Source organism: Panulirus ornatus, chromosome 7 (assembly GCF_036320965.1).
Source record: "Panulirus ornatus isolate Po-2019 chromosome 7, ASM3632096v1, whole genome shotgun sequence".
NCBI lineage: Eukaryota > Metazoa > Arthropoda > Malacostraca > Decapoda > Palinuridae > Panulirus > Panulirus ornatus.
In genome coordinates this window covers 2,537,985-2,562,739 of record NC_092230.1, presented here as the reverse complement: position 1 = coordinate 2,562,739, position 24,755 = coordinate 2,537,985, and the positions used below count along the sequence as shown (strand labels likewise).

Genomic DNA, 24,755 nt, shown 5'->3' with positions numbered 1-24,755 from the left:
AGCTTAAAGTCTGTAGTTGGAAAACTTATTTAAACCATCATTTGAGGTACAACTGTGTGCTATCTAGAGGAACACCACTTAATATCAAACCATTCTCAACATGGCTTATGAAAGAATTGCTCATGTCTGACAAATATGCTTGATTTCTTTTAAGATATAATCATCATATATGACTAAAGCAGTAGCTATTATCTATCTCGATATTCGAAAACCTTTTGATAAAGTTCTCCATCAAAGATTGCTAACAAAAGTTAAGTCACATGGCAATGATAGGCTTGTACTTCAGTGGATAGGAAACTAGCCAACTGGCTGCAAACAAAGAGTAGTAATTTATAGTTGAGCCTCAAAATGGTTAGACTTGTGGAGTGCCACAAAGATCTGTCTTGGAACTGCTTCTCTTTTCACATACATTAATGATATTGATAATAGGCTGCACTACAATTTATCAAAATTTGCTAATGATACAAAGCTGGGAAAAAACTCTACAAATAAATTTGAACATCTATAGCTTCAAACTGATAAAGACAAACTGATGGACAGGGATCATAAGTGGCAAATGAATTATAATATCAATAAGTGCAAAGTTTTAGATGGAAGTAGTAAAATAAAAAAAAAAGCTACAGTATGAATTCTGTTGAACTACAAAAGGTAAGTAAGAAAAAAGACTTAGGTGCAATAATCTTAGGTGACCTGAAATCAAGTAGGTGGTGCGAAGAAGCTGTGAAAATAGTGAACAAGATTCCTGGTTTCATAGGCAAAGCCTTCAAATTTAAGTCCAGAAAAATCCTCCTTATTCTTTGCTATTCATTGGTTCGTCCACATCGTAAATGTGCTCAATTTTGGTCACCCTTCCTAAAAAGACATAGAATGGAGAGAGTACAATGTCAAGCTACCAAGATGATTCCTGGACTGAAAAACACATTTAAAATGATCAAAGATTTTGATTGTCTTGACTTATCAAATTAGCTAAGACTAGATTCATTTGCTTTCACTCATATTAGTGGATGCAAATTCATGTGTAACGATTTACCTTGCATGAGGTGAAGGATGTTTTCTTCTACAGGATTGATAACACATAGAACAGTTAGAGTGGTTGAAAGCATTACCACCAAAAATAGATATCACTTTCATTATTTGTGCCTCCTTAGTCAAAATGAATATATGCATGTTATTCTCTTTGAATTGTCTGTGTGCCTTCTAACTCCTACCAAACTATTCTGTTGGTTTCTGTTAACTTCACCAATCACAAACAGCCTCAAAAGAACCCAATGGTCTGCTGCTGTTTCAGTTCCTTTGTATCTGTGTCATCATAAATGAGAAACTAGAATTCAGAGCACACAAGAAGATAGCATTTTCAAGCCAAGTGATGAGTCCTATAATTTTAAGAATTTTCAATACAAGAGACAAATCCTTTTGATGAAAATGTTTGATGCTTAGGTAAGAAGCAAAAACTGAATAATGCTGTGCTGTATGGGTATCAAAAAAACAGGAGAAATAAATGAATTACAAAGGGAATTCGGAAGCATTTATAAGAAAAATCAAGGGGATGGAATATATGAACTATCATGAAAGGTTGGAAGAAATGGAACTATATATCCTAGAAAGAAAAGAAAACATAATATTTTCATGCCTAAAACTGAAGGTATAAAGAAAAATGAACTGAACCTGAAACCGTCTCAATAGGGAAGATATAAATTATTAAATATGCAAGAATACCATACAACATATTGCACATAATTCAGAAATTAGAAATATAAGGGCAGCCAGGAAGCTAGAAAAATATCAGAAGAAATAAGAGACACGCATAGAAACATTTATGTGGAAATGTGACATGTTTGAAATCAGTACAAGATGAACCCAGAATAAAAAAATCATGTAATGCAAGTGACAGCAGAGTCAAAGAGTATTATTTAAAAAGCAAGATATATGGTGAATGTATGTACTAGACCTGCCATTTTGGCAAAATCTCATAGATACCCTCTCTCTCTATATATCTTGCTTTGGGTACCAACCTGACAGTCTCCTTGGTGGACTAGTGGTTCACCTGTAAACAGTTATTTACTATGTATAGGAACAATTGTAGATGTGAAACATATATACCTGAAGGGATTGAACTTTGAATGTGCTTACTGTTTCCTACATTCATGAGGTAGTTTTACAAACAGAACAGCAACAGCCCCACTTGCTCACAACTACTCTAAAGCTGTCAAATATAATGCAACAGAACCAAAGCACCTCTTTCACTCCATCCTTTCATCTTTTCAGTTTCCCTTTTCCTTTCACTCCATCCATTTCTGACATAAATCCTCCAAGTTATTTTTTCTTCACTCATTCTTTCACTCGTCCATATCATTTCAGCACAATCTGGTCATCTCTCCCAGTTGGACTGCACTTCCTACTACACCTTGCCCTTAAACAATCATTCCTTACACAGTTATCCTGCCTCATACCATATATTTTCATATAGCAATTAATTCTCTTTTGAAAACATGCATCAATAATTTAAGGAAATCTCATGCCTTAAACTTTAGTTAAAATAACAAAATGTAAAAAACAGGACAATGAAACTATAGTAATATTTACTTATCTAATTAAACAACTTTCAAATCAATGTGTTCTATCTTCAAATCATTATTAGCTAAACCTAGATATTAAATAATAACGACCTTTGCAGGTGCGACCATCAGTGGCCAGATTGTAGCCATCAGGACATGAACACTCAAAAGATCCAGGTGTGTTGACACACACACCAATGCATAAGCGCCCACGACCTTGGTACTCCTCACATTCATTTACATCAGTACAGGTCCTGTCGAAGTGGAAGAAAAATATTAGGGTGTATTGTGGTATATGAGATATAATGTATTTCTCAGTCTGTGGTATATGAGATATAATAATGTATTTCTCAATCTATTTATCTATCTCCCATCATTAACTCTCCAAGTTCTGTAGTGTAGATCAAGTATATAGAGCCTTTGAAATCACAAACACACACCCTGAACCCATGACCTGTGTGTAATTTAAGCATAAAAACATTTAATTTTTTCACTTGCACACTAAGGTGATTTTTCAAATGAAACCACTGTCATAAATCGCATCACGATTTTTCAAATGAAACCACTGTCATAACTCGCATCACTTTCACACATCTCTTGCACATGTCAGTTTGCTTCCCTAAATAACCACTCCCCAAACTTTGTTTACTTTCACCTTTTGCCATTCTACACTCAATCTCTCCTGGTATTTCTTCATACAAGTCTCTTTTCCAAGGTTCTTCACTTTCATCACTCTCTCACATATAACATTTCCCATTTTCTGAAAACATCTACAGATCTTCACCATCACTGCCACAAGGTTGTTCATTTCTAAAAGTCTCTCTTTTGCACATCTACCAATTAGTATGTACTCCAATAATGCCCCACTGAACATAATATCTACTTATATGTGCATAATTGTGGATGTCCTATTTTAAACCAGGTTTCTCAGTCACCGGTCCCTTTTCAGAATGCAACTCCACAAGTTGTTTACCATTTCCATTCACATTACTGAATACCCCATACCCCCTGATTATATCCTCAATTGCCACATTACTCACCATTCCATTTAGATTAACCCATCACTAATACTCTGTCTCTTGCGTCAAAACTACCAACACAATCAGTTGCTCCTAAAAAGCTTGCATCTCTCTATCTTATTATGAGCAGATGCAGGCACTAATAATCATCCATCTCTCATTTTTACCCAAATCAGTCTGGAGCTCATTTCCTTACACTTTTTCACACACTACCAAAACTTCTCCATCATAACATTCCTGACTTTACTCCAAAGACATTTCCAAACCATTCTTCCCCTTACCATTAGACTCTGATTCACTCAGAGCCAGAACATCCAGGTTCCTCACCTTAAACATTTCTTCTTATCCTAGTTACATCCACACTCATTCAGACACCCCAGCCTCTGCCTTCGTGATGGATGAACACCAGGAAGAGATGAAGAAAGGCCACATTTGCTCACATCCATTCACTAGCTGTAGTGTTCAATGCAGTGAAATCTCATTTCCCTGTCCATAGCCAAGCCCCATAATCTATTTATGTATCTTCATCAATCTATCTATTCAGCTCTCTCAACTACATTATTTTTACTACCACCCTCTCTCTTACCCTTTTATCACATACATGATCAAATCATACCATACCTCATTTTGTCCTCAAACATTTTATATATATTTTTCATTATTATATTATTATACTTGATCGCCGTTCCCATGTCAGCGAGGTAGCCCACATATACATACGTATATGTTACTTATAGTTGTGCTGTTGAATTTTAATTATACTAGCCTATTTTAGCTATTGCTTAAGTTGGTATTAATTGGCTTCAGATGCACTGTCATTTGTTAAAATTATTATTTAAAGCCAACTGATTTTCTTTCAAAGCATCCTTAATTTTGATTCAGTGGATATTATGATTCGTATACACATATTGAATTATTTTGTAGATCTCTCATACTTTGGAATTTGTTGCTCCTCTACAGTCTGTAAGTTGTAAGGGTATAAACTTAAAAGATTTTTTTGTTTATTCAGCAGATTTTTGTCTTTTTAGCTCTCATATTTTTAGATAAGGATTCAGTTGCAGGGAAAGGTTTTGCTGTAAAAAGAAAAGTTGTACTAAGTAGAATTTATTGATTATGAATTAATTTTATTGTAAAAGTAATTTACATGTTAGTATATATTTGAAATGTATGATTAATTATATCATGTATGGCATGGCATATATCATTACAAGAGTGGAGTACATGGAAATATGAAACACCTAGACTTATAAGCAAGGATCACATCACAGAAGGTATGAGTAGGATGAATCAGTGGCAGCTTAATTTCACTGATACATGGTCCTTTGCTTTCTTTTTATGATATTTACATATACTTTCAAAGAATCTCTTAACTTTGTGTAGTTTTAGGTTTCAAATGAATCTCTTGATTCTGTAGAAGTAGTTTTGATCATGTTCATAAGTTACGAGTATTTTTTGCTTTGTTTCTTTTGTTTTGATGCTGGGAGAGACAGATTGACTCATTCATCAGACACTGCTCACTCTTGTTTTTTCAGCCCATGAATGTCTTACACTGGTGTGATAAAGTAGCCTATGATTTGACATTCTTTACAAGTTGCAGTTATTTAAGATCATGTGTTAAGTGATGGTCACCTGCATTTACCACTGTTACCCTGCTGATTGGCAGTACCTTGAAAGCAGGCAATTAAAAAAATGCATTTGTAATTATAATTGTACAGCTTATTCATTGTTTATACAATTTGAAAATTGATATTTGCTGTTAGAACACCTGTTAAAGGAGAAAAGGGTTAGTTTTGTTGAGACGCATGAAAGTCCAAATAAAAGTTTTGCCGACTTCATGTTAAGCATGTCAAAATGGACTGACATATCACGTTACAAATAGACTCTACCATAACATTTTGCCAATAGAAACAAATTGCCTCTGAAATTTTTTTCAGATAAGATAAGGCTTATTTCTTATACTTTTGCCTCTCCAGAAATTGCTATTTCAATCAGTTATGTTTCCTTTCATACTTTACATTGCAGTAAGTCCACTTGTATTATCTTGTGTGTTGATGATATTGTCTGTTGTTTATTTAGAATGTATTGGTGACTAAGTTGTCCTCTTTGTATGAAAATTTATGAGTAGGGGGACACATTTGCAGCTGGGCTGAGATCTTTTGTAGTTTCTGCACAATTCTAATCTGTTATGCTCAGGACCATCAGTGATAATAGTGTAAAGCCCTAAATATCCCCTTCCTATGTTTATATCATAGACATTCTGGGATTAAGCATTGCCTCTTCTTTAATGATTTAATTACATTCTATATGCCCAATATCCTAACTGTATATTTTATTGTATTTATTTATTTTATTTTGCTTTGTCGCTGTCTCCCGCGTTAGCGAGGTAGCGCAAGGAAACAGACGAAAGAATGGCCCAACCCGCCCACATACACATGCATATACATACACGTCCACACATGCAAATATACATACCTATACATCTCAATGTACACATATATATACACACACAGACATATACATATATACACATGTACATAATTCACACTATCTGCCTTTATTTGTTCCCATCGCCACCTCGCCACACATGGAATAACAACCCCCTCCCCCCCTCATGTGTGCAAGGTAGCGCTAGGAAAAGACACCAAAGGCCCCATTCATTCACACTCATTCTCTATCTGTCATGTAATAATGCACCGAAACCACAGCTCCCTTTCCACATCCAGGCCCCACACAACTTTCCATGGTTTACCCCAGACGCTTCACATGCCCTGGTTCAATCCATTGACAGCACGTCGACCCCGGTATACCACATCGTTCCAATTCACTCTATTCCTTGCACGCCTTTCACCCTCCTGCATGTTCAGGCCCCGATCACTCAAAATCTTTTTCACTCCATCCTTCCACCTCCAATTTGGTCTCCCACTTCTCCTCATTCCCTCCACCTCTGACACATATATCCTCTTGGTCAATCTTTACTCACTCATTCTCTCCATATGACCAAACCATTTCAAAACACCCTCTTCTGCTCTCTCAACCACACTCTTTTTATTTCCACACATCTCTCTCACCCTTACATTACTAACTCGATCAAACCACCTCACACCACATATTGTCCTCAAACATCCCATTTCCAGCACATCCACCCTGCTGTGCACAACTCTATCCATAGCCCACGCCTCGCAACCATACAACATTGTTGGAACCACTATTCCTTCAAACATACCCATTTTTGCTTTCCGAGATAATGTTTTCGACTTCCAAACATTCTTCAAGGCTCCCAGAATTTTTGCCCCCTCCCCTACCCTATGATTCACTTCCGCTTCCATGGTTCCATCAGCTGCCAGATCCACTCCCAGATATCTAAAACTTTTCACGGAGTGGATCTGGCAGCGGATGGAACCATGGAAGCGGAAGTGAATCATAGGGTGGGGGACAGGGGAGAAAGAATACTTCCCACGTATTCCCTGCGTGTCGTAGAAGGCGACTAAAAGGGAAGGGAGCGGGGGGGGGTCTGGAAATCCTCCCTTCTCGTTTTTTTTTATATTCTCCAAAAGAAGGAACAAGGGAGGATGTTCCCTCGGAGGCCCAATCCTCTGTTCTTAGCGCTACCTCGCTAACGCGGGAAATGGCGAATAGTATGAAAGAAAGAAAGATATATACACATACATTCACATGTACATATTCCTACTTGCTTGCCTTCATCCATTCCTGATACCACCCCGCCCCACGGTAAACAGCATCACTACCCCCTTTCAGCAAGGTAGCGCCAGGAAAACAGACAAAAGGCCACATTCATTCACACTCAGTCACTAGCTGTCATGTGTAATGCACCAGAATCACAGCTCCCTATCTGCAACCAAGCCCCACAGCCCTTTACATGGTTTACTCCAGACATTTCACATGCCCTGATTCAGTCCACCAACAGCATGTCGACCCTGGTATACAACATCGTTCCAACTCACTCTCTTCCTTGCATGCCTCTCATCCTCCTGTATGTTCAGGCCCCAATTGCTCAAAATCTTTTTCACTCTATCCTTCCACCTCCAATTTGGTCTCCTGCTTCTCCTTGTTCCTTCCACCTCTGACACATATATCCTCTTTGTCAGTCTTTCCTCTCATTCTCTCCATATCCCCAAACCATTTCAACACACCCTCCTCTGCTCTCTCAAATACAATCTTTTAATTTACATGCATCTGTCTTACACTTTCATTATTTATTCTATCAAACCACCTCACACCACATATTGTCCTCAAACATTTTATTTCCAAAACATCCACCCTCCTCCATACAACCCTATCTATAGCCTGTGTCTTGCAACCATATGATATTGTTGGAACTACCAGTCCTTCATACATACCCATTTTTACTCTCTAAGATAATGTTCTCTCCTTCCACACATTCTTCATTGCTCCCAGAACCTTCACCCACTCCCCGACCTGACTCGCTTTTGCTTCCATGGTTCCATTCACTGCTAAGTCCACTCCCAGATATCTAAAGCACTTCACTTCCTCCAATTTTTCTCCATTCAAACTTACATCCCAATTAACTTGTCCCTCACCCCTACTGAACCTAAACACCTTCTTTTATTCTCATTTACTCTCAACTTTCTCCTTTCACAGACTTTTCCAAACCATTCACCAACTTCTGCAGCTTCTCATTCAAATCAGCCACCAGAGTTGTATCATGTTTTTTATTGTTGCATATATTTATCTCGTGCATCTTGTAACCTATGCACATCACAGAATAACAAAGGACTGGAACCTATACCCATTCACTTCATGTTAAGTCTACCTTTGTTACAAAAGTTTCTGACATCAATGCATATGTAAAAACTACATCTATTTCATAAATGCAGGAAGATATATGTTTTAGAAGATGTAAAGTACTTTTATAGTATGACATTAGTGGATGAATGAAATAAACTGATTAATGAGACTGAATATGGAAAGCATACTCAGTTTAAAGACTTGTATAACAGCTTAAAAAATTCAAGAGACTGCATCCTCATAAGTGTACAATTCCCTTTCTATACAGCAGGGTATTTAACTGGGGGCCCACTGGCCAAATCCAGCCCTTGTGTAGTTTTTCATTGGCCCTTTGACAGACTTGGAAGAATTTAAATGTATATGTCTGTGTGTGTACATATATGTATACGTTGAGATGTATAGGTATGTATATGTGCGTGTGTGGACACGTATGTACATGCATGTGTATGTCGGTGGGTTGGGCCATTCTTTCGTCTGTTTCCTTGCGCTACCTCACTAACGCGGGAGACAGCGACAAAGTATAATAAATAAAAATAATTATTATTAGCTTTTACATTTTCCACTAAGCATGAAATTTATTTATTTAAGTTCTTACTAAATTTTACATTAATAGAATTTCATCGTGACCAACTGAATGAAAAGTTGTAATTTATAATAATTAGTTGACTAAAATGCACTGTTCCCTTCACCACTATTCATGGCTCATCACTTGGGCAGGTGCTGAGCAGAGCTTAGTGTCGATGGTTGGTCGCATGGAGGTTAGTCATTATATTTTTCCCCATATCTAGTAAGTGTATAGCAATATATTTCCCATTTAACTTCACATTCTTGAGTGGAATAGTGCTGAGGGTAGTAGGGTGTTAAATTACTTTATTAGTTAGCGGTATATAATTCTTTTTTCTTTTATTTATGTGCTTATCATTTATGTGCTTAGCGGAAAATGTAAAAGCAAATAATTATTTTTATGTATTATACTTTGTCGCTGTCTCCCGTGTTAGCGAGGTAGCGCAAGGAAACAGACGAAAGAATGGCCCAACCCACCTACATACACATGCATATACATACACATCCACACACGCACATATACATATCTATACATCTCAACGTATACATATATATACACACAAAGACATATACACATATACGCATGTATATAATTCATATTGCCTGACCTTAATCGTTCTGTCACCACCCCACCACACATGAATTGACAACACCCTCCCCCTGCATGTGCGTGAGGTAGTGCTAGGAAAAGACAACAAAGGCCACATTCGTTCACACGCAGTCTCTAGCTGTCATGTATAATACACCCAAACCACAGCTCCCTTTCCACATCCAGGCCCCACAAACTTTCCATGGTTTACCCCAGACGCTTCACATGCCCTGGTTCAATCCACTGACAGCACGTCAACCCAGTATACCTCATTGTTCCAATTCACTCTATTCCTTTCACGCCTTTCACCCTCCTGGATGTTCAGGCCCCGATCACTCAAAATCTTTTTCACTCCATCTTTCCACCTCCAATTTGGCCTCCCTCTTCTCCTCGTTCCCTCCACCTCCGACACATATATCCTCTTGGTCAATCTTTCCTTACTCATTCTCTCCATGTGACCAAACCATTTCAAAACACCCTCTTCTGCTTTCTCAATCACACTCTTTTTATTACCACACATCTCTCTTACTCTTTCATTACTTACTCGACCAAACCACCTCACACCACATATTGTCCTCAAACATCTCATTTCCAGCACATCCACCCTCCTCCGCACAACTCTATCTATAGCCCACGCCTCACAACCATATAACATTGTTGGAACCACTATACTCTCAGCTTTCTTCTTTCACACACTTTACCAAACTCAGTCACCAGCTTCTGCAGTTTCTCACCCGAATCAGCCACCAGAGCTGTATCATCAGCGAACAACAACTGACTTGCTTCCCAAGCTCTCTCATCCACAACAGACTGCATACTTGCCCCTCTTTTCAAAACTCTTGCATTCAACTCCCTAACAACCCCATCCATAAACAAATAACATATGAGGTAAAATATATGTTTGGCCCCTCCATCTATTTGAGTTTCATAATCCGGTGCTACTCCTAAAGTAATTGAATAGCCCTGCTATACAGTATATATAAGTAATTACAACCCGGGCTACTCCTCAAGATCATACATAGGCCTGGTGACATTCCAGTTACAAAGACAAGTAAATGTTTGCTTTAAAGATTAGCGTTTTTACAAGAAAAATTTCTTATTCCTTGCAAATGACTTTTTTCCGCTGTAGCTAACATGACATTCACAAAAATATGCCTCAATTGTGGCCATTTGGGACAAAATGAAAATAAAAAGTATGAAAAAAAAATATGGGTAAGATTGATTACTGTTCCCCAGATGTTTGTACACAAGGTGGAAAGGTTCAGGGAAGAGGGTAAGATAAAAGAAGAAACAGACTTCTACAACTAGTTGTTCAGGGAAATAAGGAGGTGTCATATAAGGTTATCCTTGTCTGTTTGGTCTACAGGCAAGGCAATTGGAGGCTGGAGCCTGTTGCATGTCACAAACAGCTCAACAAAAACAGTGGCTGACAAAATATCTGTAGAAGAGACAGGGAAGCAACTGTACAGTGGACAGAAAAGTTATAGCAGGCAGAAGGCATTTCATTTCACCAAGAGAGATATTGAGGAAGCTCTAACTTAGATGCATGAGCATTATTCCATACTAGGTCAAGTAGAAGCCCCTGTAGATATAGAACAGCTGCTCACATGAAAAGTAATTTTGGCATAAATACAACACCCACAGCTTTCTGGTAGCAGTTTTTTGTAACATTCATTATATGAGGTTACTAGAGTAGAGGATATGGTTATGGTCAACATGTATATGCTATTGCAAAGATGAAATGAGTGAGATTTTGAAAAGTTACTGATAATAACTGCTTTTTTGTAATAATGAATTTAACCAGATTACTGCTTCCTCTTTCTGAGATGCTACACAAGTCTGAATTATGAAAGGAAATATGCTCAGTGCAAGAAAGAATATTGGAATTAGAAGGACATTGAGTTGAAGCATGTATCAATGTGGGTGTTTTCAATGTAATTGTATGATCAGTTATTAATGATTATTAATTGCATCTCGGTTTAAATTTAATCTCTGTAATTTACAACGACAGAGAATTAATGTAAAAATACAAAAAATACTATAATTGGTACCTGTTATCTCTGGCAAGATTGTATCCAGCCCTACAGTTGCACTGATGAGAGCCCCACACATTGATGCAGTTGTGGTGACATATCCCTGGAACTTCTGCACACTCATCTACATCTGTGAATGTGGTTTCTTTGATGACTGAATTACAAAGATTTGTGTTTTGCATAAAAAATAATATAATATATGAAAAATCATCAGTAACATAATTTTTCATTAGATATGAAATTAATTCTTATAGATGATGACAAAGCAAACATCAAATATCTTGATTAAGAATGAAAGACAGAGCAGAAGCTGTTAAAAACAATACAAGAATACTCCAGAACTCGTGATATTCATATTCCCACACCATCATCTTTGATATTAACAAAACCTGATATTGCAAACTTTTCTGATCTTGGGACTATGAAATAACACTCAAACTTGATGCTGAATGCTTTTTCAGTATGAATATCTTTAGTAAATGAGAAATCATACTTGACCATTTATAAAAAAAAAAAAAATATGCAATGCCTCTAAACATATTCACTTTTTTCAAAGTATAAAAGAAGATTCTTAACTAATATTATCATAAACTTATCTGTGTGGCCCTTGTTCCATTACTCATTCAAAAGCTGAGGTGAAAGTTTTTGTTTAAAAATCATATCCTAAGAATGAGCACAGTCACATGGGATTGGGTATATAATGGTCAGTGATAAAGCTTTCAACAGGGACAAATATTGCTTTAATCATGATACACTTACTGAAATACACTCTTCAGATGAGATGTATCTTAGCAAATAATTTCAAGAACAGTTATCAAAGTAAGAATAAATAGGGACTAGTAATCTACAAGAAATTCATTATGCATTAAAAGTAATTAAATTTCTTTCATGTATGTTACAGCTAACAGCAGGATGAGAGCTGCATAATGCCAAAATTTTCTTAAGACTGTAAAAGCATACATTTCTTGGAAAGAATTACAACCAGGACATCAACCATTATACCTTCCTCCAATATATATTGTTAAAATCTAAAAAACTTTTCTGTTGCACAAGATCATTTGCTCTGATATAACATATTAGTTAAAGTCTCACCTTCACAAGTTCGTCCATCATCTGACTGCTTGAAACCCTCTTTACAATTACAATGAAAGGATCCTTGCGTGTTCTCGCAGACAGCATTGTTTGCACATACCTTGAAATATAAAAAAATGCATTACATTTTGCCTAATATTTCAAAACCAAAAGTTTAACACTTCACTTAATGCTGACTTTTTTTTTTTTTTTCTACTATGCATGGTACAGACTGTAGCATAAACTCTTTTGGTGCTCAATATGCTTTCTAACATAAATAATTTTAAGGACTGGAATACAGTGAGATAAGACAAAAAAGCTATGGTAATGAGAAAACTGGAGAGAAAAGTGCATTTATTGGTCATGGAACAGCATGACAAAAAAGTGCCCTCCCACCCCATGAACATGCTTGTACAGTTCAAACAATAGCTATCATATAATTCCATTTTGAAATACCTTACTCTTACTTTAAGTAATGCATTTTGTTCATGTTTATGGGTATGCATCTTATGAATAATAGATTTGAGGGATGAAGTGTATTGTAACTCCAAATTACTCACCATCACAACTGGGTCCACCATCACTATGTGTTACTGCTTTTCAAAAGATTTAACACATATTTGTTTAATGGCTAGACCTCATCTCCCATTTGGAGGCTGTAGCTGAAGTGCCAAAGTAAATGTTCCAATTAAAAGTAGTTCTTTTATTGTAATATAGCCTGAAAACAACATAAATAGCACATACACACTATGCTTCAAAGTGAAAACTATTACTAGAATTAAAAAAAAAGGCACAAACGTGGTTGATACCAGTCTGACGAAAGTAGTTAGTAATAGAGATGAAGCAATCATCATCGAGAACTATTACAGGAATGAATATGGATAGATTTTTAAAGAGAAAAAGATACAGATAATTATCAAGCCACTGTAGTTAAAAACTGCACTGGAAAGAGAGAGACAGTATAAAGGGAACTGGATGATACAACAGGACAAAAGGAAAGAGCCTTCAGTGGAACTATCATGCAAAAAGAAAATAACACAGAGATAATAAGAAAGCCCCATAAGAAATTCACAAGGATGCTTGTGAAAGAGAGAATGCTCTCCAACAATGACAAAATCCACGACATAATACATGGAGGATGAAAAAAAAATATTCCAGGCTTAGCTTCATACATACCCTTCCATAGAAGGATTCACATTCATTTATATCTTCACACTGTCGTAAGCTGTTGAGTCTGAAACCTGTTGGGCACAGGCAAGTGTATCCTCCTTGACGGTTAGAACACACTTGGTTGCCTACACACTGATGGGTTTCCTCAGCACACTCGTCTGTGTCTGTAGGAGGTCAATGAACACAAATACTTAGCACATTTTCTATCTTTATAAAATCATAAACAAGAGATCATACTTTATGCACTTACAGAACAGGCTAAACAGCTTTCTACAGTATATTTTGATTTTTATCAGACATTTTAAGTATAACTCACCTACACAATGAGTACCCAAATCATTCATCTGGTAGCCAACTCCACAGATGAGGAGAGGTCGACAGCGGTATGATCCATGGTTATTAATGCATTGCTCATTACGCTGACACGGTGATCCTTCAGCACACTCATTTATGTCTACAAAAGGGAAAAATAAACATACTGTAAGTTTTAAGGAAAAAAATATGTCCAATGAACCTTCAGAGAATCTCTAGGATCCCTGGTGGTTGGAAACCTCTAACTCCATGATTTCTGTTGAGGTATATGCCTCTTACCCCTCATTGACCACCAAGCTGAGCCTGCTGGCTCAACCCAGATTTGCCCACCAACCATTCGACAATTACCACTAGGTGATGATATTATCATTCCAATGGCTGATGGCAGTAACGCACTTTATAATTCTTGGAAAACAGATATCCAACTGATGGTGGTAACCATTAGTTAAGAGAAAAATGTTTCAAGTGAGAAGGGAAATAGGGCAGGAAATAACAATTCAGGAAAACAGCTGGCAGGACACTGCCCCAGAAAGTAATTTTTTACTCTTTAAATTCTACATTCCTCTTTGAGTGAGATGATCCTGCAACCTTTGAGAGCATATCTATAAGGAAGGGGACAGTTGAGAAAGCTTCCTCAATGCAAAGAATTTAGTGGGGCACAAAAAATTAAACAAGACACAAGTGATATAAGTCTTAACTTTACCAAGTAGAAGTAAAAACCTTGTGATGGTAGCATATTAGTGACATAGCAGCAGTGTTATAAAGAGCATGGTTCTGACATGTCTCCCAAGGCAAAGTCTTCACCTCCTCATTCATATGGTGTTTTAGTGCACTTGATTTTTATATCAGGAAAAAGTCCACTATGTTCCACACATCTCTACTGCTTCTGAAGAATTTTACCTAGTTTCATGATTTTGGCTCAACTTTATCACTACTATAATAATCATAAGAAGTGAAACAATTAAAGATGTCAGTTTAGCATTATTGTTAAACTGACTCTTTGAGTTATGAATTGATGGTTGATATGTTTACAGAGTGTTCTTTCTCTCCTTTACCCAGGGATAGAAGTAGTAATTTTCCGTTTAAAATCATAGCAAAATATATTCAAAATAAATGTTGTATTCTTGTTTGCTGAGTATATTTCAAGATAGGAGTACTGATGAATCATGAATTAATAACTTCATTATCCATTGACAGCTTAGCATCATAAACCATCCCAAGACTGTACCTGGGTTCTGAATGTATTCAATCTACTATAACAGGAGGGACAGTGCTGTTCATGGAGAAAGGGGGAAAGACTGATCCATGAACAACCACAGAGATAGATCGGCTGGAGAGGAAGCTAGATATGAAGCAGCAAAGTGAGGAAGAAAGACTAAAAGAGGGGAGCTTAGAGATGAGACCCTAATGCCACACCTTATCAAAAGCTTTTGGCTATGTCAAGGGTAACCACATATGACTCCCCAAAATCTTTCAGGGATGATGGCCGGACATTAGTAAGATACAAAAGAATATCAGCAGTGGATCTTGCCTTACAGATGCCATACTGGTGATCAGAAAAAAGACTGAGTTTTGAGGTGGCTAGGGATATGGAAGTTAAAGAGGGATTCTTCCAAATGATATGTATGCTGGACTCATTCTTGCTGTAGCCAAGACCTAAGCTGTATTGATGAGATGCTCCAATTGCCCCAGCTTCTTAACTATTGCTAACTTTTCTTCATTAAGAAAATCTCATCAGACATTTCTTTAGCAGGTGTACCAGCAGGGATCTAAGTTATGTGATGCATTTTTTTAAAAATCCAACACAAGAACTTAAGCTCGATGTGCACAAAGTTACTGTCCACTAAACAAGGAGCATAAGGTATTTGTGGAGGAAGTTGACCTGACTATCTAGCATGCCTTGCAGTAAGTGGCACATGACCAATAAATGCAACTGTGGGGCAGGCTGACCTGACTACATAGTATACCTTGAAGTGTGTGGCACACACTTTGAACTGACAAAGACTACGCAACTGCAAATCCTCGCCAAGCACAATTAGAACTTTTATCAGTATATAAAGAGCTCAACTGCAAATCAGGGTTCCTTGATGTTGCACAAATTGAGAAATTGGGAATAGGTGTGTACTCATGTGTATTTTATTAATGGAAGATACTGTAAACTGTCTTCCTATAAGCAGGTGAATAATACTGTGCATAAGTATTTCAAAAACAGTTCAACATAATGAAAATATTATCATATCAACAATTCTAAACCTACAGGACATTAATGCTGGTATAATACACATAAATGACAATGAATACCTTTCAAGAATATCTATTCATACATACATTTTACAGCATGTGATAAGCAAAGTACACAAATAAGTATAGCTGTACTAAATGCCTATGAACCTCCCAGTTTTCTACTCACCAATACACTTTTCATCAGCAGGCTTAAATCCTTTGTTGCAAGTCAGATTGACACATATACCATCATGGCTGAGGATTTGTGATGGGGGGCAAGTCTTCTTTTTGCATCGGAATGAGCCCTTGAGGTTGACACATTGATATCTGGGACCCAACTGGCCACAGTCATGGGTGTCCAGTTTGCACTCATCATTATCTGGCATGCAGAAGTTAGTTGACAGTTAAGAGGTTTTACCATCAATGAAAGATATAAACAGGATAATCTGAATGCAAGAGCAAATGCACCAAAATGCTAACAAGCTGTGTGAAAAATGAATATATATTAAACATGCAATTATTAATAAGCCACTACCTTTCAAATAAGTCAAGAATAAAGCAAAAACACATTAAAACCTAGTTAGTGGTTATTTTTCAGGACAAAAGTTAATTCAGTTAGGAAATAATTTTCATTAATATGGAAATCAAAAGTAGACAGGATACACTCTAGAAGTTAATTCAGTTTGGAAAAGGTTTTCATTAATATGGAATTCAAAATTGTATGGGATATACTCAATATTAAAATCACATGAAGCTATGTTTCAAATTTAGGCCTTCAAGGCATCATTCACCCAGGTATGCTATTTCATACATTAGTCATTAATCAATGTTATCTCTTTCACGGAGGATGGTGCTAACCAAAGTGACATGAGATGACAAACAGAGCCAGTCCCCAAATCATATATTTATTTATTAAGAGAGTCTGTCTTAATCATTGAGATAAAGCCCTAACATCTATGATTATGAAAACATTCCCATACTTTCTCAGTAGCTTTTGCCATTCTATTCTTGATACTTTCTTTTTCTTTACTGCTGTTTTTTGTTATGCAAAAAGGTTGGTATTCCATTGGCCTTTCTTCATCTGTTCCTGGCACTATCTTGCTAACGCGGGAGATGCTGACCAGATATGAAATTCTCTCTCTCTCTCTTCTCTCTCTCTCTCACTCTCTCTCTCTCTCTCTCTCTCTCTCTATATATATATATATATATATATATATATATATATATTTTTTTTTCTTGCTTTGTTGCTGTCTCCCGCGTTTGCAAGGTAGCGCAAGGAAACAGACGAAAGAAATGGCCCAACCCCCCCATACACATGTATATACATACACGTCCACACACGCAAATATACATACCTACACAGCTTTCCATGGTTTACCCCAGACGCTTCACATGCCCTGATTCAATCCACTGACAGCACGTCAACCCCGGTATACCACATCGATCCAATTCACTCTATTCCTTGCCCTCCTTTCACCCTCCTGCATGTTCAGGCCCCAATCACACAAAATCTTTTTCACTCCATCTTTCCACCTCCAATTTGGTCTCCCACTTCTCCTCATTCCCTCCACCTCCGACACATATATCCTCTTGGTCAATCTTTCCTCACTCATTCTCTCCATGTGCCCAAACCATTTCAAAACACCCTCTTCTGCTCTCTCAACCACGCTCTTTTTATTTCCACACATCTCTCTTACCCTTACGTTACTTACTCGATCAAACCACCTCACACCACACAATGTCCTCAAACATCTCATTTCCAGCACATCCACCCTCCTGCGCACAACTCTATCCATAGCCCACGCCTCGCAACCATACAAAATTGTTGGAACCACTATTCCTTCAAACATACCCATTTTTGCTTTCCGAGATAATGTTCTCGACTTCCACACATTCTTCAAGGCTCCCAGGATTTTCACCCCCTTCCCCACCCTATGATCCACTTCCGCTTCCATGGTTCCATCCGCTGCCAGATCCACTCCCAGATATCTAAAACACTTTACTTCCTCCAGTTTTTCTCCATTCAAACTCACCTCCCAATTGACTTGACCCTCAACCCTACTGTACCTAATAACCTTGCTCTTATTCACATTTACTCTTAACTTTCTTCTTTCACACACTTTACCAGTCACCAGCTTCTGCAGTTTCTCACATGAATCAGCCACCAGCGCTGTGTCATCAGCGAACAGCAACTGACTCACTTCCCAAGCTCTCTCGCCCACAACATACTACATACTTGCCCCTCTTTCCAAAACTCTCACATTCACCTCCCTAACAACCCCATCCATAAACAAATTAAACAACCAGAGCATCTCTATCAACTCTATCATATGCCTTCTCCAGATCCATAAATGCTACATACAAATCCATTTGCTTTTCTAAGTATTTCTCACATACATTCTTCAAAGCAAACACCTGATCCACACATCCTCTACCACTTCTGAAACCACACTGCTCTTTCCCAATCTGATGCTCTGTACATGCCTTCACCCTCTCAATCAATACCCTCCCATATAATTTCCCAGGAATACTCAACAAACTTATACATCTGTAATTTGAGCACTCACTCTTATCCCCTTTGCCTTTGTATAATGGCACTGTGCAAGCATTCCCCCAATCCTCAGGCACCTCACCATGAATCATACATACATTAAATAACCTTACCAACCAGTCAACAATACAGTCACCCCCTTTTTTTATTAATTTCACTGCAATACCATTCAAACCTGTTGCCTTGCCGGCTTTCATCTTCCGCAAAGCTTTTACTACCTCTTCTCTGTTTACCAAATCATTTTCCCTAACCCTCTCACTTTGCACACCACCTCGACCAAGACACCCTATATCTGCCACTATATCATCAAACACATTCAACAAACCTTCAAAATACTCACTCCATCTCCTTCTCACATCACCACTACTTGTTATCACCTTCCCATTAGCCCCCTTCACTGAAGTTCCCATTTGCTCCCTTGTCTTACGCACTTTATTTACCTCCTTCCAAAACATCTTTTTATTCTCCCTAAAATTTAATGATACTCTCTCACCCCAACTCTCATTTGCCCTCTTTTTCATCTCTTGCACCTTTCTCTTGACCTCTTGCCTCTTTATTTTATACATCTCCCACTCATTTGCATTATTTCCCTGCAAAAATCGTCCAAATGCCTCTCTCTTCTCTTTCACTAATAATCTTACTTCTTCATCCCACCACTCGCTACCCTTTCTAATCAACCCACCTTCCACACTTCTCATGCCACAAGCATCTTTTGCGCAAGCCATCACTGCTTCCCTAAATACATCCCATTCCTCCCCCACTCCCCTTACCTCCTTTGTTCTCACCTTTTCCCATTCTGTACTCAGTCTCTCCTGGTACTTCCTCACACAAGTCTCCTTCCCAAGCTCACTTACTCTCACCACTCTCTTCACCCCAACATTCTCTCTTCTTTTCTGAAAACCCCTACAAATCTTCACCTTCGCCTCCACAAGATAATGATCAGACATCCCTCCAGTTGCACCTCCCAGCACATTAACATCCACAAGTCTTTCTTTCGTGCGCCTATCAATTAACACGTAATCCAGTAAAGCTCTCTGGCCATCTCTCCTACTTACATACGTATACTTATGTATATCTCGCTTTTTAAACCAGGTATTCCCAATCACCAGTCCTTTCTCAGCACACAAATCCACAAGCTCTTCAACATTTCCATTTACAACACTGAACACCTCATGTATACCAATTATTCCCTCAACTGCCACATTACTCACCTTTGCATTCCCTCAACTGCATATTATCATATTTAACCTCCATTTCCATATCAGCAAGATAGCATCAGAACAAATGAAGAAAGGCCACATCCGCTCACATCCCTTCTCTTAGCTGCCATGTGTTATGCACTAAAACCACAGCTCCCTATCCACAACCAGGCCCCACAGAGGTATTCACTTAATCCCATGCATGACTTTCCCCAACAGCATGTTCAGGCCCCAAAAGCTCATAATCTTTTTCTCTTCATCCCTCCATCTCCAATTTTGGTCTCCCTTTCTCCTTGTTTCCTCCACTTCTGATACATATATCCACCTGATACACATATCCACTTTGTCAACCTTTCCTCACTCATTCTCTCCAAATGTCCAAACCATTTCAGAATACCCTCTTCAGCTCTCTCAACAACAGTCTACTTATGACTGCACAACATTAGTCCTCAAACATTTCATTTCCAACACATCAATCCTCCTCTGTACAGTCCTATCTATAGCCCATACTTTGCAACCATATAATATTGCTGCACTACTATTCTTTCAAACATACCCATTTTTGCCTTCCCAGATAATTTTCTTTCCTTCCATACATTCTTCAGCATTCCTAAAACTTTTGTTCCCTCACCCACCCTATGACTCTCTTCCACTTCCATGGTTCCACCTACTGCAACTTCCACTCCCAGGAATCTAAAACACTTTACTTCCTCCAAGTTTTCTCTATTCAAAATCACACCCCAGATAACCTGTCCCTCTACCCTGCTTTACCTAATTACCTTGCTTTTAGTCACATACATACTTATCTTCCTCCTTTCACACATTCTTCCAAACTCAGTCACCAACTTCTACAGTTTCTCTTTCAAATCCATCAACAGTGCTTTATCAACAGCAAACAACTGACTAACTTCCTAGGCCCTCTCATCCCCTACAGTCTGAATACCCATCCCACTCTCCAAGACTCTTATATTTATCTCACTCACCACCCCATCCATAAACAAATTAAACAACCACAGTGACATCACACATCCCTGCCAATGACCAATCTTTACTTGGAACCAATCACTCTTCTCTCTTCCTACTGGTACACATACCTAAACCCTTCATAAAAAACTTCTTACACCTTCTAGCAGACAGAAGCAGTGAAACCAAAAAATGGGGAGTTCAGAAAGTAGAGTCTTATGTCACACCCTGTCATATGCTTTGGAGATGTTGAGGGCTGAAACAAAAGTCACTAAATCCCTGAGAGAAGATGACCAGAAGTAAGTCACAGAGGAGAGATCACCACCAGATCTAGCACTGCAAAATCCATACAAGTGATCTAAAAGAAGGGAGTGGGGTTCTAAGCATTTGAGACCACGAGAATTTAGGAGAGTTTCAAAGACTATGGTGACAGTAGAAGTGGGAGCAGTGGGGCAGTAGCTAAAGGAGGAGTCTCCATTCTTCAGGATGGGAAACACTAGATATTTCCAACTCCTGGCTACACAACAAAATCCCAAACATTTGAAAACTTTCAAATATTCCCACTTCACTGTTACACCGGGCTTGTTTTTCTTTTTCTACAATCACTGTATCTTCATGAAAATTTCAGTACTTTTCGTATCACACCTTTGTAATTCACACTTTGTCTAAGTATCACACCTTTGTAATTCACACTTTGTCTAAGTATCACACCTTTGTAATTCACACTTTGTCTAAGTAATTCACACTTTGTCTAAGGTTTTCTTCAAATCATTTACAAGTATATGCTGGAAGAGAGAGAGAGAGAGAGAGGGAGGGGGGGAGAGTTATATGACATTCTAAAGGCAATTATACATTGTCTTACCATCACATTTTCCAGTGTTGTGGTTGAGGGTATATCCAGTGCCACAACCAGTAATCCGAATACAAGCATATGACCCAACAGTGTTGTCACATCGTTGACTGTCTGAACAAGTATGCATACCAAGTTGGCACTCATTCAGATCTGCAAAGATTGATATGGAGTTCAGAGCTTTAAAGAAAATACAGAAAACCATGTTCTACTCTGAAATAAGAGAATGCAGTGTGAAACCATGCAAAAAACCAATGAACTAAACAAAATAGCAATAATATGTGAAGCGTCTGTATTGACAAAAAGAAGAATCACCAAAACAGATCATGGTGATGTGATACTTATTTCCTTTCTCCTTCAAGGAAATATATTGTAATATCAAGCACTGGTGAAAAAGCCCCGTCGATCCAAGAGGAAACTTATCCCTATCTCACTTCTATATGATATGGAATAAAGTGAAAAAATAAAAATCATCTTTCTTTTCCTCTAAAGTGCTTCTCAAACTTTTAATTTCCATAAATCTTTAATAATTTAGACTGCAAAATGTTCAAACCGATGTATGTTTTTCAATTTCGTTTGGCAACCTTCCAATATTTGTAAAATAATAAAAAATAAAAGAAGTAAGGGGAGTGGGGGAGGAATGGGATGTATTTAGGGAATCAGTGATGGATTGCGCAAAAGATGCTTGTGGCATGAGAAGAGTGGGAGGTGGGCTGTTTAGAAAGGGTAGTGAGTGGTGGGATGAAGAAGTAAGAGTATTAGTGAAAGAGAAGAGAGAGGCATTTGGACGATTTTTGCAGGGAAAAAATGCAATTGAGTGGGAGAAGTATAAAAGAAAGAGACAGGAGGTCAAGAGAAAGGTGCAAGAGGTGAAAAAAAGGGCAAATGAGAGTTGGGGTGAGAGAGTATCATTAAATTTTAGGGAGAATAAAAAGATGTTCTGGAAGGAGGTAAATAGGGTGCGTAAGACAAGGGAGCAAATGGGAACTTCAGTGAAGGGCGTAAATGGGGAGGTGATAACAAGTAGCGGTGATGTGAGAAGGAGATGGAATGAGTATTTTGAAGGTTTGTTGAATGTGTCTGATGACAGAGTGGCAGATATAGGGTGTTTGGGTCGAGGTGGTGTGCAAAGTGAGAGGGTTAGGGAAAATGATTTGGTAAACAGAGAAGAGGTAGTAAAAGCTTTGCGGAAGATGAAAGCCGGCAAGGCAGCAGGTTTGGATGGTATTGCAGTGGAATTTATTAAGAAAGGGGGTGACTGTATTGTTGACTGGTTGGTAAGGTTATTTAATGTATGTATGACTCATGGTGAGGTGCCTGAGGATTGGCGGAATGCGTGCGTAGTGCCATTGTACAAAGGCAAAGGGGATAAGAGTGAGTGCTCAAATTACAGAGGTATAAGTTTGTTGAGTATTCCTGGTAAATTATATGGGAGGGTATTGATTGAGAGGGTGAAGGCATGTACAGAGCATCAGATTGGGGAAGAGCAGTGCGGTTTCAGAAGTGGTAGAGGATGTGTGGATCAGGTGTTTGCTTTGAAGAATGTATGTGAGAAATACTTAGAAAAGCAAATGGATTTGTATGTAGCATTTATGGATCTGGAGAAGGCATATGATAGAGTTGATAGAGATGCTCTGTGGAAGGTATTAAGAATATATGGTGTGGGAGGCAAGTTGTTAGAAGCAGTGAAAAGTTTTTATCGAGGATGTAAGGCATGTGTACGTGTAGGAAGAGAGGAAAGTGATTGGTTCTCAGTGAATGTAGGTTTGCGGCAGGGGTGTGTGATGTCTCCATGGTTGTTTAATTTGTTTATGGATGGGGTTGTAAGGGAGGTAAATGCAAGAGTCCTGGAAAGAGGGGCAAGTATGAAGTCTGTTGGGGATGAGAGAGCTTGGGAAGTGAGTCAGTTGTTGTTCGCTGATGATACAGCGCTGGTGGCTGATTCATGTGAGAAACTGCAGAAGCTGGTGACTGAGTTTGGTAAAGTGTGTGGAAGAAGAAAGTTGAGAGTAAATGTGAATAAGAGCAAGGTTATTAGGTACAGTAGGGGTGAGGGTCAAGTCAATTGGGAGGTGAGTTTGAATGGAGAAAAACTGGAGGAAGTGAAGTGTTTTAGATATCTGGGAGTGGATCTGTCAGCGGATGGAACCATGGAAGCGGAAGTGGATCATAGGGTGGGGGAGGGGGCGAAAATTTTGGGAGCCTTGAAAAATGTGTGGAAGTCGAGAACATTATCTCGGAAAGCAAAAATGGGTATGTTTGAGGGAATAGTGGTTCCAACAATGTTGTATGGTTGCGAGGCGTGGGCTATGGATAGAGATGTGCGCAGGAGGATGGATGTGCTGGAAATGAGATGTTTGAGGACAATGTGTGGTGTGAGGTGGTTTGATCGAGTAAGTAACGTAAGGGTAAGAGAGATGTGTGGAAATAAAAAGAGCGTGGTTGAGAGAGCAGAAGAGGGTGTTTTGAAATGGTTTGGGCACATGGAGAGAATGAGTGAGGAGAGATTGACCAAGAGGATATATGTGTCGGAGGTGGAGGGAACGAGGAGAAGAGGGAGACCAAATTGGAGGTGGAAAGATGGAGTGAAAAAGATTTTGTGTGATCGGGGCCTGAACATGCAGGAGGGTGAAAGGAGGGCAAGAAATAGAGTGAATTGGAGTCATGTGGTATACAGGGGTTGACGTGCTGTCAGTGGATTGAAGCAAGGCATGTGAAGCGTCTGGGGTAAACCATGGAAAGCTGTGTAGGTATGTATATTTGCGTGTGTGGACGTGTGTATGTACATGTGTATGGGGGGGGGTTGGGCCATTTCTTTCGTCTGTTTCCTTGCGCTACCTCGCAAACGCGGGAGACAGCGACAAAGTATAAAAAAAAAAAAAAAAAAAA

The 24,755-nt window shown here is 38.4% G+C and overlaps 1 protein-coding gene across 1 annotated transcript in view; it reads right to left on the bottom strand.

Annotated features, from left to right (window-relative positions):
• Nucleotides 1-24,755, bottom strand: part of LOC139749652 (uncharacterized) — a 239,300-nt gene that overhangs the window by 7,402 nt on the left and 207,143 nt on the right. Inside the window, exons 26-32 of the mRNA XM_071663822.1 lie at nucleotides 21,879-22,019; nucleotides 16,491-16,682; nucleotides 14,085-14,222; nucleotides 13,775-13,932; nucleotides 12,620-12,719; nucleotides 11,546-11,657; nucleotides 2,667-2,809 (exon numbers count right to left, since the gene is read on the bottom strand). Coding sequence (XP_071519923.1) covers nucleotides 2,667-2,809; nucleotides 11,546-11,657; nucleotides 12,620-12,719; nucleotides 13,775-13,932; nucleotides 14,085-14,222; nucleotides 16,491-16,682; nucleotides 21,879-22,019 — 984 coding nt within the window. The remainder of the gene's footprint in view (nucleotides 1-2,666; nucleotides 2,810-11,545; nucleotides 11,658-12,619; nucleotides 12,720-13,774; nucleotides 13,933-14,084; nucleotides 14,223-16,490; nucleotides 16,683-21,878; nucleotides 22,020-24,755) is intronic.